Source organism: Pelobates fuscus, chromosome 2 (genome assembly GCF_036172605.1).
Source record: "Pelobates fuscus isolate aPelFus1 chromosome 2, aPelFus1.pri, whole genome shotgun sequence".
Classification (NCBI taxonomy): Eukaryota; Metazoa; Chordata; class Amphibia; order Anura; family Pelobatidae; genus Pelobates; species Pelobates fuscus.
The window spans coordinates 175,857,834-175,872,340 of record NC_086318.1 but is presented as its reverse complement, the minus strand read 5'-3'; the positions used below and the strand labels follow the sequence as shown (position 1 = coordinate 175,872,340).

At 42.0% G+C, this 14,507-nt stretch overlaps 1 protein-coding gene across 1 annotated transcript in view; it reads left to right on the top strand.

The window, feature by feature from the left end:
• Positions 1-2,219: 2,219 nt before the first annotated feature.
• The window catches only part of LMBRD1 (LMBR1 domain containing 1), a 132,057-nt gene continuing 119,769 nt past the window's right edge, over positions 2,220-14,507 (top strand). Inside the window, exon 1 of the mRNA XM_063442972.1 lies at positions 2,220-2,321. Coding sequence (XP_063299042.1) covers positions 2,262-2,321 — 60 coding nt within the window. The 5' untranslated portion in view covers positions 2,220-2,261. The remainder of the gene's footprint in view (positions 2,322-14,507) is intronic.

Here is a 14,507-nt window from a genome sequence, read left to right as displayed (position 1 = left end):
CTCTTCGGGGTCGCCTCCAATATCTGGTACATTGGAAGGGCTATGGGCCTGAGGAACGCAGTTGGATTTCCGCTGGCGCTGTTCACGCTCCTCGCCTTGTGCGTTCTTTCCACGCTCGCTTTCCTGCCAGGCCTGCTCCTCCCCGCCCGGTGGGCGTGTCTTCAGGGGGGGGTACTGTAGCAGTACTTACCCTCTCCAGGGGCCGGCCGGGGTCCTCTCTTCTCGCCGCGCGCGGTCCTGCTCCTGCACGAGCCGCGCGCGGCTCATCCAACGACGAGATCAGTCAGGCGGGCAGTGACCGCGAGAAGCGGTCATGTGTATCGCCTGACACTAAGAGCGCGCCGCGCGTCTCGGGCGCGCTCTTAAAGGGACAGTGGGAGACAAAATTAGAATCAGTCTCCCATTGGCCCTTGTCATGCCACGTTCCCCACACACTCACCTTTTGGGGGCGTGGATATGACAGGGGCCAATCAAAGTGAACATTAGGGTATTTATACTCACCTGTTTCCTTTGCACCTTGCCCTATCGTGGTTTCTGTTCAGTTCCCTTTAGTGCTTGTATCGTTCAGTTGGTTTTTTGGTGCTTGACCTTGGCTTTGTTCCTGACTCCGCTCTCTCTTTATCCTTGCTTGTTTATCCGCCGGTTTGTCTTCCTGTGTACCAGTTCTCGGCTTGTTCTACTTTACGCTGTCTCTCCGTCCCCTTGACCTCGGCTTGTTCTGGACTCTGTCTTTTCTTATACTCGTCTAAGTCCGGCCATTCTAAGGTCCGGTAAGACGAATCCTGGTTTCTTGTCTCTTGACTATCTGGACTATTCCTGCGTGTTGGGGTATATTACCGTGACAAAACCGCAATATCCTACTTGTACTTATAGCCCTATAACCTGCAAAAAAATAGCAAAAAGCATGTAAAGACTGGGTATTTTTAAACTCAGGACAACATTTTGAATCTATTTAGCAGTTTTTTTCATTCGCTTTTGTAGATGAGTAAAAGATTTTTCACATAAAAGTCAAAAAACATGTATTTTTTTCAATTTTTCATCATATTTTTTCATTTTTTTAAAATTAAATTACATGAGATTATATAAATAATGGTATGTAAAGAAAGCCCCTTTTGTCCTGAAAAAAACAATATATAATTTGTATGGGAACAGTAAATGAGAGAGCGGAAAATTACAGCTAAACACAAACACCACAAAAGTGTGAAAAGATGCCTGGTCGCAAATGTACAACATCGCAAAAACAGTCCGGTCCTTAAGGGGTTAAGAAGAAAGATGTAAATGGCAAAACAAAAGCCTTGGCTACAGCTTGCTATAGTAGTTATGGTGCCAGAGGTGCCCTAAAACCAGCCCATTGTAAGTAGTCAAACCATTTTAGAATGCTTTGACTTCTTACATGGAGTCTGTCAGGTTCCGTTCCACACCGCCCAGTATTGGTAAGTATGATTCAGAACCGTTGGGCAAGTCTGAGAGAATGCGATGCCAAACTAAAAGCAAGACAGTACACCTTAGTCTGGGACTGTCCTGCCGATTTCAGGACAGTTGGGAGGCCTGCCACTGCCAACAACACCGGGGAGCTGTAAGTTCCTAAGCAGGAACCTCAGTTAGCCATCACTGGATGATCACTCTCAGCCAATAAGCTAAGCTCTGCAGTCCCAGGCAGGACATAACATAACTTACAGAGGTCCCATGATCCATCTTAGGAACTACCAACTCTCTGACGTTAGTAGTAGCGGTGGGGAGCGTTGCTCGAGAGTCCCTGGTGAGAAATTAAACTATTAAAAACAGTTTACAATGGGGTGTGTGGGGGCGGGGCACTCCTGTTACCATAGCACCTACAGTGAGCTGCAGTGGTTATAGTGCTTGGAGTGCTCCTCTACACCCTATGATGCTTTAGACATGCTGGTTAAGTTAAAATAAGCTTCACTATGTTTAAATAAAGTATTGCCAATTGGAATCCATGTAATACGCCCCATCTCCTGCAGAATGTTAGCTGTGCACACTCAGCTTCGTGCAGTCACGCTATCTCTGGGCTTTTTATGAACTCCAAAGCCGTTTGTAAAGGGGGGGGCAAGGTCCTGGCCGGTTTCTATGGTTACCGGACGCTAGTTTTCCATTCCCCCGGAGTATCCCGCCCCTCGCAGCGCTCTGCTCATTGCAGGGAGGCAGTCACTCCATCTCTCCGCTCACGCTGACAGTGGTGGGATTGTATTTCCCGCTGTCACGGGACCTGTCAGCTGTCAGCCTAACCAGGAAGCTGCAAGATGGCGGCGGCTTACACAGACCTTCTGATCGGATGGTGCATTTTCGGGCTGCTGTTGCTGGTAGGCGCCATTGTGTTGTGGCCGAGTGAAGCTGGAACCCGTGCCATGTCCGAGCCACCTTTAGCACGGGCACTGTGCCAACTGTAGAGACGGATCAGTGGCATGGCATGGCCAGTACATGTGTCCTTTACCTCTCATGATGTTCGGAATGCGGCTGCCTTAGCATCATGAGAATTGGATGGCAGCCCTGGCACCACTACATGGGTGTACTATAGGCAGATCGCTGCCAACCTACACATCATATTCTGATCATACATAGCCGTGCTGCCCACGTGTGTCTCTGTGCACATTGTTACAGTATCCTGGGCAAGGAGAGCCCACAGGTAGCACCCCTACTGAACCACTGCCTGCATCCTCAGACTGCATTGAGGTGCTCATATAGTGTTTTGAGACTCATGGGTCTTGCAGTTCAGCAACTACAGAACTGCATGTGTGTGGCTACTGCTGGGGTAAAACGTCTAAATTATAGAGAGCTGAATGTGGTAAACTACTGTTAAAAATAAAATATAATTTAAAGGGCATAACTCCCTATTGGTGGTTACTATTGATGGGGTATAATCACTAAACCTGGGTAGGCAGAGGTACCTGTGGGGAGTGTGGTAAATCCATATTGTGTATAGGCACTGTCACTCTTGGTCCCATTGAAATAAAAGGAGGGACATGGTAGGGATGGTAGCACTTATCTTGCCCTATGTGATGGATGCCATATTGGTAGGCTACTACTGGGGTAAAATCATTACAGAGAAGCTGACTGGCTATCTAATTGCAGCATTTGTTGAGCCCACTCTTTGACAACTTCTCATAGCATTCTGTGGAGAACTATAAAGTAGCCAAGCAGTAGTGCAGCTAGTAGTGAGATAGTGTTCTATTTAAACCTCAGACAATGGGCATATTGATACATAGTGCAGGGCGGTTTCACTTACTTCCTGCTTTTACTCAGTCTTCTTGATGCAGGTCCTCTTCCGTTCATGGTGCTTCAGCTGCTAGGAGTCACGTCATGTTGTATGTTGAAGCATGTGCAAGAATGCAACAGTGAAGTCTATGAAGAATCTCGCAAGAACACTGGACTCTCCATAGACAGAGCTTGAATCCCACAGAAGTCATTTGTGATGGCTGCTGGAATTCAACAAAAATTGACAGAGGAACTTCTCATTTTGTCAACTAATGTCAAACTCCGGCTTTGCTATAAGACAAAGTAATTTATACTTTATCTTGTGATGCATTTGGATTGCATCGGAAATTTAATGAAATTCCAATGCAGTCTTAATCAGTATTTCATAAAGATTATATCCTTATTGAAAAGTGACAGATCCGCTTTAAGGGAGTACCAGATTTAAAAGTGTTGTGGAATGAACTTTGGTTTCTGGCAGAATGTAGGGTGCAGTTACCATCCATAGCATCCTTAAAATAGGTACCTCCATAAGCACCCCTAAACTCTAAAATACTCATACAATCCTCTTAATTATAGACCTTAGTGGAGCAGAGGCCCTGTCCTACGCTGAATAATTGACTTTGAGAGCAGAAAGGGCCTCTCACATGAGGTCCTTCTGTTCTACAACCATGCACTCTGTTTACTTTGTTTACTTTTACTAGCTGGCACTAGCAGTATAAGAACACGTCACTGTAATTTAGAAGGTTTGCACTGCTTAGGGAAACATCTCCAAACAGGGCCAATCATTTAAAGCTGCAGGAAAGTGTTAGTGGTGTAACAACCACCTCTGTAAGGCATCATGGGAGCAGAGGGTCGGGTTTGACAGATGCCCTTCAAAGAAACGCTATAGCGTTGGGAATACAAACATATTCCTAATGCTATGGGGTCCTTCTGCCTATCAAGGTTTCCTCCGGTCCTGTAAGGGTTTAAAAGATGATTACTTACCTTTTAAGTCCAAGCCGTGCTGCAGTCCTTGTTGACGCTCTCTCTGCCGCCCTGCATTTTCGTCCGAGATCTTATGTTTATCATCTTAGCTAATCCAATGCTTCCTAATAGGGTGCAGAAAAATACTGCATTGCACCTCTTTGAGCAGCATTTGAGCTATAACCGGGTTTAAGTTGGTTATAGCAGAGGGGGAGTGCCTTTTGTGACTATCAGGGTGTTTAAATCTTTAATGTAACCATTGCCATTCTAAAGAGGAGTGCTTTACATTACAGATTTGTACAAACAACTGCACAGCACCCAGACCTCTTCAAATATATTTAGTGTGCCTTTTTAAAGAGATGTTTTTGAACAATAACACAACCTTAGCTTAAAGGGGCTTTCCAGGCAGCGGTTTTAACTCACCTGGTTCCAGCGCCGGGAGCCTCGTTTTATGGCCATACATGATAGGAAGTCCCTCTGGTGGCCGTCTGAGTGATAGCCACTGGAGGTATTCTTATGAATCAATGTAAACACTGTATTTTCTCTGAAAATACAATGTTTACATTAGATTGCCTGCAGGGAGCTATAGATCTCACCTGAACAACTACATTAAAGGGACACTATAGTCACCTGAACAACTTTAGCTTAATGAAGCAGTTTTGGTGTATAGAACATGCCCCTGCAGCCTCACTGCTCAATTATCTGCCATTTAGGAGTTAAATCCCTTTGTTTATGAACCCTAGTCACACCTCCCTGCATGTGACTTGCACAGCCTTCCATAAACACTTCCTGTAAAGAGAGCCCTATTTAGGCTTTCTTTATTGCAAGTTTTGTTTAATTAAGATTTTCTTATCCCCTGCTATGTTAATAGCTTGCTAGACCCTGCAAGAGCCTCCTGTATGTGATTAAAGTTCAATTTAGAGATTGAGATACAATTATTTAAGGTAAATTACATCTGTTTTAAAGTGAAACCATTTTTTTTTTCCTGCAGGCTCTGTCAATCATAGCCAGGGGAGGTGTGGCTAGGGCTGCATAAACAGAAACAAAGTGATTTAACTCCTAAATGACAGTGAATTGAGCAGTGAAATTGCAGGGGAATGATCTATACACTAAAACTGCTTATTTAGCTAAATGTTGCACCGAGGCACTGAACAAGACCGGTTAAACTGAGTGCGGGGAACCAGGATTTTATATATATATATATATATATATATATATATATAGAACATGGGGGGGTGGTTGCACTCACCTGAACATGCTTAAATGGGGTGCTGCTGGGGGCCATATTATACAATACACAAGATCCAGCGCACTCTCCTATCTACTAAACAGCAACTTCAATGTTGACAGATTTTATTAGTTTTTAAAAAAAATTATTTAAAAACACCTTATCTAGGCAAAAAATAATGGGGATTTAGTTACATTATATGATCATACATTGCATAAGCCTGCCACAACGTCAATGTACCCCATCTTTGGCAACTCCTTGGTTTTGCACCCCTCCCTGTCACAGGTGCCTCATCTCAGGTCCCTATTTAGCCTTGTACTGCAGAGAGCCTCAGATGGAATTTTTTTCCCAAGTAAGTGGGTTAATCTCGTAAGAGCAGACATTAGACTGTGAGAGTAGGACCTGCCAAAGATGGGGTACATTGACGTTGTGGCAGGCTTATGCAATGTATGATCATATAATGTAACTAAATCCCCATTATTTTTTGCCTAGATAAGGTGTTTTTAAATAATTTTTTTTTAAAAACTAATAAAATCTGTCAACATTGAAGTTGCTGTTTAGTAGATAGGAGAGTGCGCTGGATCTTGTGTATTATATACTCTTTGAGAGCGATCACATGGCCCCGGGGGCCTCATTTGCTGGGGAGGGCTGCCTGGGCTGTCGGGCAGCCCTCCAGAAGAGGATCGCGGCAGAGGTGAGTACATCTTACCTCCTGGGGGCTTAAGCCGTTACGGCGTTCTATGCTGCCGCAACGGCTTTAAAGCCAGAACGGCATAGAACGCTGTAACGGTGTTAAGGGGTTAAAAGAGCAAGAGATAAAGTCTAAAACAATCACACTGTGCAATAAAGTAAGTTTAGAATCTAGACCTCCCTTACAGGAAGTGTGCAGGTTGACTGTGTAAGTAACAGACAGGGGTTGTAGCTAGGTCCGCATAAACAAAGTGATTTATCTTCCAAATTGGAGAAAAATGAATAGTGACGCTGAAGGGACATTATCAATACACCAAAACCTTTTCATTAAATTGTGATTATGCCTACTTTTACCATTTAAATTTACTTTCCATGTGGTATTGCGCTCCTTCTGTATATATTTTTGGATTGGATCCTTCATGTGTTTGTTTGTACTCTGCATTTGTAAGTTACAAATTACTAGCTTTCATTTCATGTTAAAGGGTTTATAAAATACCCCTTCCTGTCTCACTGGAGATTCTTGGCTGATATCAGCATATCTAATGGCTAGTGTAGGAACTCACCTATTGAGGCTTGCCTTGACGTGGCTGGTGAGTTTATATATTCAAATCGCGATTGGAATAAAACTAAAGAGCCTCCATTTTGTTTAAATGCGCGTGGGGATTTAGGCCAGAGCGCAGGTAACGTTCTCTTTGTTTTTACTATGTATTTTAAGCTGTTGGATACTAAGCTACTGCTGCTGTAAGCGCGGTGCTTTATCTTTGAGCTTTCATTTCATGACCATATCCATTGTTAGGGATTTTACAGAGCTGATACAGATTATCGGTTGCCTTTCAGGTTGATTGCCTGTAACTGGAATTCGATATTTTGTACATTTAAAGTTTTTTGAAGAAGCAATCAAACTCAAATCACTCTCAGACTGCTAGTAAATGTTGGGAACACTGAGATCCCAGTATGTACAGTGCTGTTATTACTTTTTCACCCAACCAAGTATTTTAAAGTAGATTATTCACTCGCTCACTTCTTTCATGGTCATTACTTCTCGCACTCTGATCAAATAATCCATGCAAACTTTCCACATTTAATTAACACATTATTGCTAATTTAAGTGGTTAGTCCAAGATAACACCGTAAGGACTTTGTAATACAATTGGTATGGTGCGTAGAGCACACTGGGCCCACACTCATTTCTGAGAATGGATCATAATGGAAACAATTTGTATAAAATGAAAATAAATAATTCTGCTGCTACTACTAAGCATTAAACTTAGGGATAGTTTGATGGGTATATAACTTTTTTATTAATTTATTTCTTTTCTTCACATTTTTTGCCAGTATTTATTTATTTATTTTTTGAATACATAGACAATCCAAATATTTAGCACTTCTGACAACATGTATATTCAAAAATGAACTTGAAAACCTAAGTTAGGTAATCACTATCAATCAGAAATAAAACACTTATACATGTGGATTCCTGATACAATACATCAAAATAAATAAACCACAATAAGTGTAATTTCCAACAACCATAGAGTCTCGCTTAAGGGTCCAGAAAGTCTTTGGGTGATGGTCTTATAGGGTTAAAATTTGTCTTGCAGCTATGACACAGCATCTGATGAAACACTGTTGCTCTTTGGACTTTGTACCTTAAAATTATACAACATCGCCTTTCATAGCATAATACTGCAATTTTATTCAAGTGAACATATAAAAACCCTTACATTAGCAAGTAGTGGTATTCGTTTCCAAGATACCACAGAATACGCTTTAGTAAGTGAGAGGCTTAGCATCTGTTTTACCGTCCGTGCACACTTCCACCCAATCTCAACTCTGATAAGATAGATCTCCGTGCAGGGAGGAGGTCGTGACCTGTGAGCGATACCAGTAGTCTGATGTGCATCCACCTCTGACTGCAATAAGCCGATCACACTTCAACGCGTTTCGCCCGCGATACCGGCTTTTTCAAGATAGCGTAACGGCTCATTGGGGCATTCTTATATATGCTTCTATCCAATTAGCGTGTAAGACATCTGTTACTTTTTTCCTTCTATAAAGAGTGCTCTCCATATGAGTCCCGCGGCCATCAGAGCGTTGCCATGGGTTACCATGGCAACTCTCTGCGCGGCACACTGGCCGCGAGTGTTTAAACAGGGGAGCTGAAGGGAGCTGCTGGGAAGGTAAGTAAGCGCTTGCTGGGCATCCTCTGCACAGTCCATGCCACTGGACCACCAGGGAATGCCATAGACCCCATCCCTAGCCAGGCAAGAAGCAGGGAGTGGGGACTGAAAAAGAAAACATTTTAATATAAAACAAAAAATTTTATACCGTAAATGTCTTTTTCCTGACGATTAGAGGCAGTGCTTTACCAATGGGATTTCTAATCTGGAGGGAAAAAACAGGCAGGCAATTCTCCAACTTTTTTTTAAAACCCTCCCCCTTATTAAGCACCTTCCTATAAATGTCAGCTTACCAAAAACAACCCCAGAAAATACACAAGCCGTTACATGCACAATTCCGAGTTTATTAGAAAAAAGGGGGGGAATTATAGCACTGCCTCTAATCTTCAGGAAAAAGAAATTAACGGTAAGTAAAAAAATTTGGTTTTCCCTTCAGATTAGAGGCAGTGCTTTACCAATGGGATATGACAAAGCAATCCCTTAGGGTGGGATTCATTTCACCACTGCTTGTAGCACCTTGCGCCCAAAAGCTGCATCTTCTGAGGCCAGTATGTCTAACCTGTAATGTTTTGAGAATGTATGAAGCGATGACCATGTGGCCGCTGAACAAATCTGGGAAGGCATAGCCGCAGCTCGCAGGGCCCAGGACGTAGATATAGCTCTAGTAGAATGGGCCTTTACGGAGCCTGTGATTTCCGCTTTACTTGTGGAATAAGCTAAATGAATACAATCGTTCAGCCATCTAGCCACGGAACTTTTTGAAGCCTTCATACCTTTCCTTGTGCCGTTAATTAAGACAAAAAGGCTGTTATCCTTCCTGAAAGACTTAGTAGATTTTAGATATTGCATAAGACATCTCTTCACGTCTAGGCAGTGAAATTTTCTTTCCAAGGCATTGGATGGATTTTGGCAAAAAGTAGGCAATACCACTTCTTGACTGATGTTAGATCAGGTCAAAACCTTTGGAATAAAAGACGGATCGAGCTTTAAAACTACCTTGTCTTGATGAAAAACCAAATAAGGAAAATTCGCCCGTAGAGCTTTGAGTTCACCCACTCTCTTGGCTGATGTAATTGCCACCAAAAATATATATTTTTTATGATAAAATCTTCAGAGACTCCTTTTCTAGTGGTTCAAAAGGCGTCTCACAAAGAGCGCATAATACTAAATTTAGATCCCAGGGGCGGACAGGTTTCCCTAACGTTAGGAACCAAATGGCCCAGAGCCATGAAGAATCTAGATATCAGAATGTTTGATGCTAAACATCTGAAAGAAAATAAACTGATAGCTGAAACTTGTAATTTTAAAGATGCTGGCTTTAATCCCTTCGCAAATCCCATCTGAAGGAATTTAAGAATCTTTTGGATGGAGGCGGAAACAGGGTTCTCTTTAAACCTACAACACAAATGACAAATTTTCTTCCAAATCTTGGAGTAAATTTTAGACGTTGATTCTTTGTTAGTAGCCAATAAAATGTTTATAACCTCAGGATCTAGACCTTTGCTCTTTAAAATTTGGAATTCAGACACCAAGCCGTCAATTGGAATCTCTGTAGGGTTGGAAGAGGTACCATGGAGTGTTCCAGTATTTCTTCTGACAGGGGAAGTTTCCAAAAGGTGGCACCTGGTATGTTTAGAAGAACTGAAAACCAATAATCCTTACTCTTTCCAACTTGATCTTTTGAAGCACTCTGGGAATAAGAACTACCGGTGGAAACACATATGCTAGGTTGAACTTCCATGGTACTGAAAGAGCATCTAGGGTATCTGGTTTGTCTGCAGGGTTAAGAGATGCAAATCGTCCTGTCTTCCTGTTTGTCCTGGAGGCCATAAGGTCTATTTCTGGACAACCGAAGCGGTGTGATATTTACTTGAAAACCTTGCACGAAAGGGACCAATCTGTTTGCTTTAAGTTTTGACGACTCAGGGCGTCTGCTAATACGTTGAATTTTCCCATTATGTGAACTGCTGAGATTGATAGAAGGTGAACTTCTGACCATAGCATGATCTTTGAACATAGATTTTCTAGTTTTGTCTATCTTGTACCGCCTTGTTTGTTCTTTATCTGGAACTGAAATGCAAGGAGAGCCATCCATGCTGCCTTCAATTCTTTGAAGTTCGAGGAAGCTCTTACATCCTTTTCTTGCCAAAGCCCCTGCTTCTTTTGGTCTCCTAAATGGGGCCCCCAGCTTAGTGCCGAGGCGTCTGATTTCATTTGGAATGAAAGACCTGGCTGCAGGAATCGAGATGAGTTCCACCACGGAAGACTCCTCAGCGTCTGACTGTTGAATTTCATCAGACCATCCAGGCTGTCTGTCTGTCGGTTCCAAACATTTAAAATGTTTCGCTGAAGAGGTCTCATTCTGGCTTTTGCTGAGATGACTACTAGCAGCTTTGTGAACACCCTTGGAGCAGATGAAAGGCCGAATGGAAGGGCTTTGAATTGGTAATGCCTGGTTACCGACTGGATGCAGATTGCAAATCTTAAGAACCTTTTGCTGGATTCTGCTATGGGCACGTGCAGATTGGCGTCTTTTAAATCCAGGGACGCAAACCAAGTGTCATGCCTTAACTATGGTATCCTCTTACTTCCTGGTTCCACGGAGCCTAGCCACACCCCTTTATGACACGGTCTGCTTATTTAATCCGACCGCACCAGCTGATCGACGCTGGATTATTGAACTACGTTCCGTACTCACGAACCGGCTACAACTTCGTTGTGAAAGCCTTCTGTTACCAGACCGGACTGGAAGACACTTCAAGTTCCCTTCCCTTCACCTCTCCTCATCCACGACTAAAGCTGAACTCTCTTCACTTATGATAACCGCCTATGAGCAGATCTCGGGAACCAGTGTTCTATGTGCCGGAAGCTAAGTAAAAACTCTGTGATAAGCGTTACATCTCAAAGCCGTTATTTCCTGTCTCCAAAGTCCTTCTATAAAACAACCCAGTTACAGCTATCTTCAACTCATTCACTATTCAAGTTAGCTGCATCTGTCTTGCTACAGTTAAATGCTATGGAACAGCTATTGTAACTTCTTATCACCTAATTCGTTAATACTACTAAGAGACTCTTTCTGATTCAGTGTCTGCTAATTACTACCGTTTACTACTTAAAGCTACAGTGTCTGTAATTGTGGACTTCAGTTATCGTTTACTACTTAAAGCTACAGTGCCTCTAATTGTGGACTTCAGTTATCGTTTACTACTTAAAGCTACAGTGCCTCTAATTGTGGACTTCAGTTATCGTTTACTACTTAAAGCTACAGTGCCTGTAATTGTTGACTTCAGTTATCGTTTACTAATTAAAGCTACAGTACCTGTAAATTGGACTTAACGTCACAATATCTTCTACTTTTTATAATAAATATTCAAACTATAAGAAATCTGCAGTTGTGTTCCTTCATAACAAATATTTAAACGTGACACCAAGTTCCTGGTTGAATAAGTGTTGCTGATTTTATTGATTCCATACGGAACTTCTTTTTTATAATACACTTGTTTACGGCCTTTAGGTCTAGTATGGGTCTGAATGAACCATCTGTCTTTGGCACTAAAAATAGCCTTGAATAAGTGCTCTGATGTCTTTCTCTTAGGGGTACTTCTTCTATTACTCTCTTCTGCAGGAGTCTTGATACTTCTTGCATTAAAGCTTTCTCTGTTGCCTGAGAATGAACCCTGGAACATAAATAAGTTCTCTTTGGGGTATTTGCCAGTTCTAGACCGTACCCGCTCTTTATTACAGAGAGAACCCAGCGATCTGATGTAGTACTTTCCCAGTGATTTAGGAAGTGGGTCAATCTTCCTCCCACTGGCTGGCGTCACAACATTCTATTTCTCTTGTCCGTGAATCTTTCTTTCTGTAATTGAAAACTTTCCTCTGTTGACCCCTGTAATAGTTCCTGCGAAAGGAACTTCTAACTGAGGGTTAAATCCCCATTTTTTTTTTCCAAACCTGCTTCTTGTGGGTTTCAGGCAAGGCCTTCCTGCCTTCCTTCATTTGTTTTAACAGATCATCCAGTTTTGACCCGAACAGCCTACCAGACTCAAAGGGTAAGTCACACAAATAATTTTTAGATGCAGCGTCAGCTGGCCAGTTTCTAAGCCAAAGTGCTCTTCTAGATACTGTTGTTAGACCCAAATTCTTAGCAGATAATTTCAGACTTTCTGAAGAAGAATCTACCAAAAAATCTGCAGACATCTTGATATTTTTCAACAGCTTTACTGGATCTTCTTTTGATTTGCCTGCATAAACCTTCTCTAGTCCTTCTAGCCAATGTTTTTGGGCTTTAGCCACGGAGGTAACGCAGTTTTCTTTCCAATTTGACCTATAGGAACGTCTACTACAGGAACTGTATCCAGCAGGCAGTCCTGGTCCACTTCTATGGAAAAGAGAGTTTTAAAGTGTTTAAGCTGTGGATGTAATGGGAAAACTTTAGATCTTTTTCCTGTTATCCCATGCTCCATAAGGTTCTGCAATTCCTTTATTAACTTCCCAATGGCTTCCTCTGGAAAGGCAAATTCCTCCTCAGAAGAATCACTAGAGGAATCCTCTCTAGAATCAGAAGCACAAGTACCTGAGCTTGCATCTGAATCTTCCCATGATCTCTGCCTTTTCTTAGATTGTTTTACTACCTGTAAATCCTGAGCAACAGATGCCTGAGCTGACTGCATAGCTGCAGATTGCATTTCCACAAAGGTTTGCTGCATACTCTGTTGCAACCAGCTAAGAAATGTGGACGTTTGTTTTTTTAGCTTCCTCCGAAGCCTCTTTGGAACATAGAGAACAAAGTTTCCTTTTATATCCATCTAGCATGGGTTGGAAACATACAGAGCAATTTAAATGCTTGATTTTGCTGAACATTTCCCCTTCTCTGTCGATTTCTCTGCATGTGCATTGCGCTCCGCGAATTCCCGGTGGAACGCAACATAACCTGTACGTGCGTTCCACCGCCAGGACCTCCCAGCTGATGCACGCCTTCGTCTGACCGGCACCTGGCGCGGAAGAGACAGAACATTATAAACTTTGTGAAGAACCCGCTGTCCGGCGTACAAAATTTAGCTTCCAAACAAAAGGAAGCAGAGCCTCCCGAGCCTCAACCCTTCTCACCTGCTTCCCTGGAGAAAAACCTGCTTTACCTCCTCTGCCGAAGGCAGGCAAAGAACTGGGGTTGTTTTTGGTAAGCTGACATTTATAGGAAGGTGCTTAATAAGGGGTAGGGTTTTAAAAAAAGTTGGAGAATTGCCTGCCTGTTTTTCCCCTCCAGATTAGAAATCCCATTGGTGAAGCACTGCCTCTAATCTGAAGGAAAAAAATAATTAACTTTAAAAATGCCTCCCCCCCATTTTACACAAATTACATACACACACACTACACAAATACACTGCATTCACTATGCACGCACACACACACACATTCTGCATTCATTTTATATATATATATATATATATATATATATATATATATATACACACTGCATTCATTATATACACACACTGCATTCATTATATACACACACTGCATTCATTATATATACACACTGCATTCATTATATATACACACTGCATTCATTATATACACACACTGCATTCATTATATACACACACTGCATTCATTATATACACACACTGCATTCATTATATACACACACTGCATTCATTATATATACACACACTGCATTCATTATATATACACACACTGCATTCATTATATATACACACACTGCATTCATTATATATACACACACTGCATTCATTATATATACACACACTGCATTCATTATATATACACACTACACAAACACACACAGCTCCCCTGTCTAAACACACTGCATCCACTACATGTGGGATATATATTTTGTGCATTTACCTTCAGAAAAAGTTTATTTTTTAAAATGGTAAATGTACAGAATATCGGTAAGTTATCGGCTATCGGCCTGAAAGTTCACAGATTATCGGTATCGGCTCTAAAAAAAATAATAATTAATATTGGTCGATCCCTATCCTTCACTTTCTCCCGGTGCACGGGGATGGAGGGAGCGGTCTGGCAAATACAGAAGCAATAACAAAATTCTTAGTTGTCGTGGTGACCTTGTGCCTGGGATTTGTCGAGCCCTGCCTTAAACCTTGTGGGAAAGAAAAATATTGTTTAGGATTGCCCTTGTTTCTTGTATGTTTCTTGTAAGTTGCTCCCCCACTATGAATGCTGTTATTTGAAAAATTAAGGACAATATG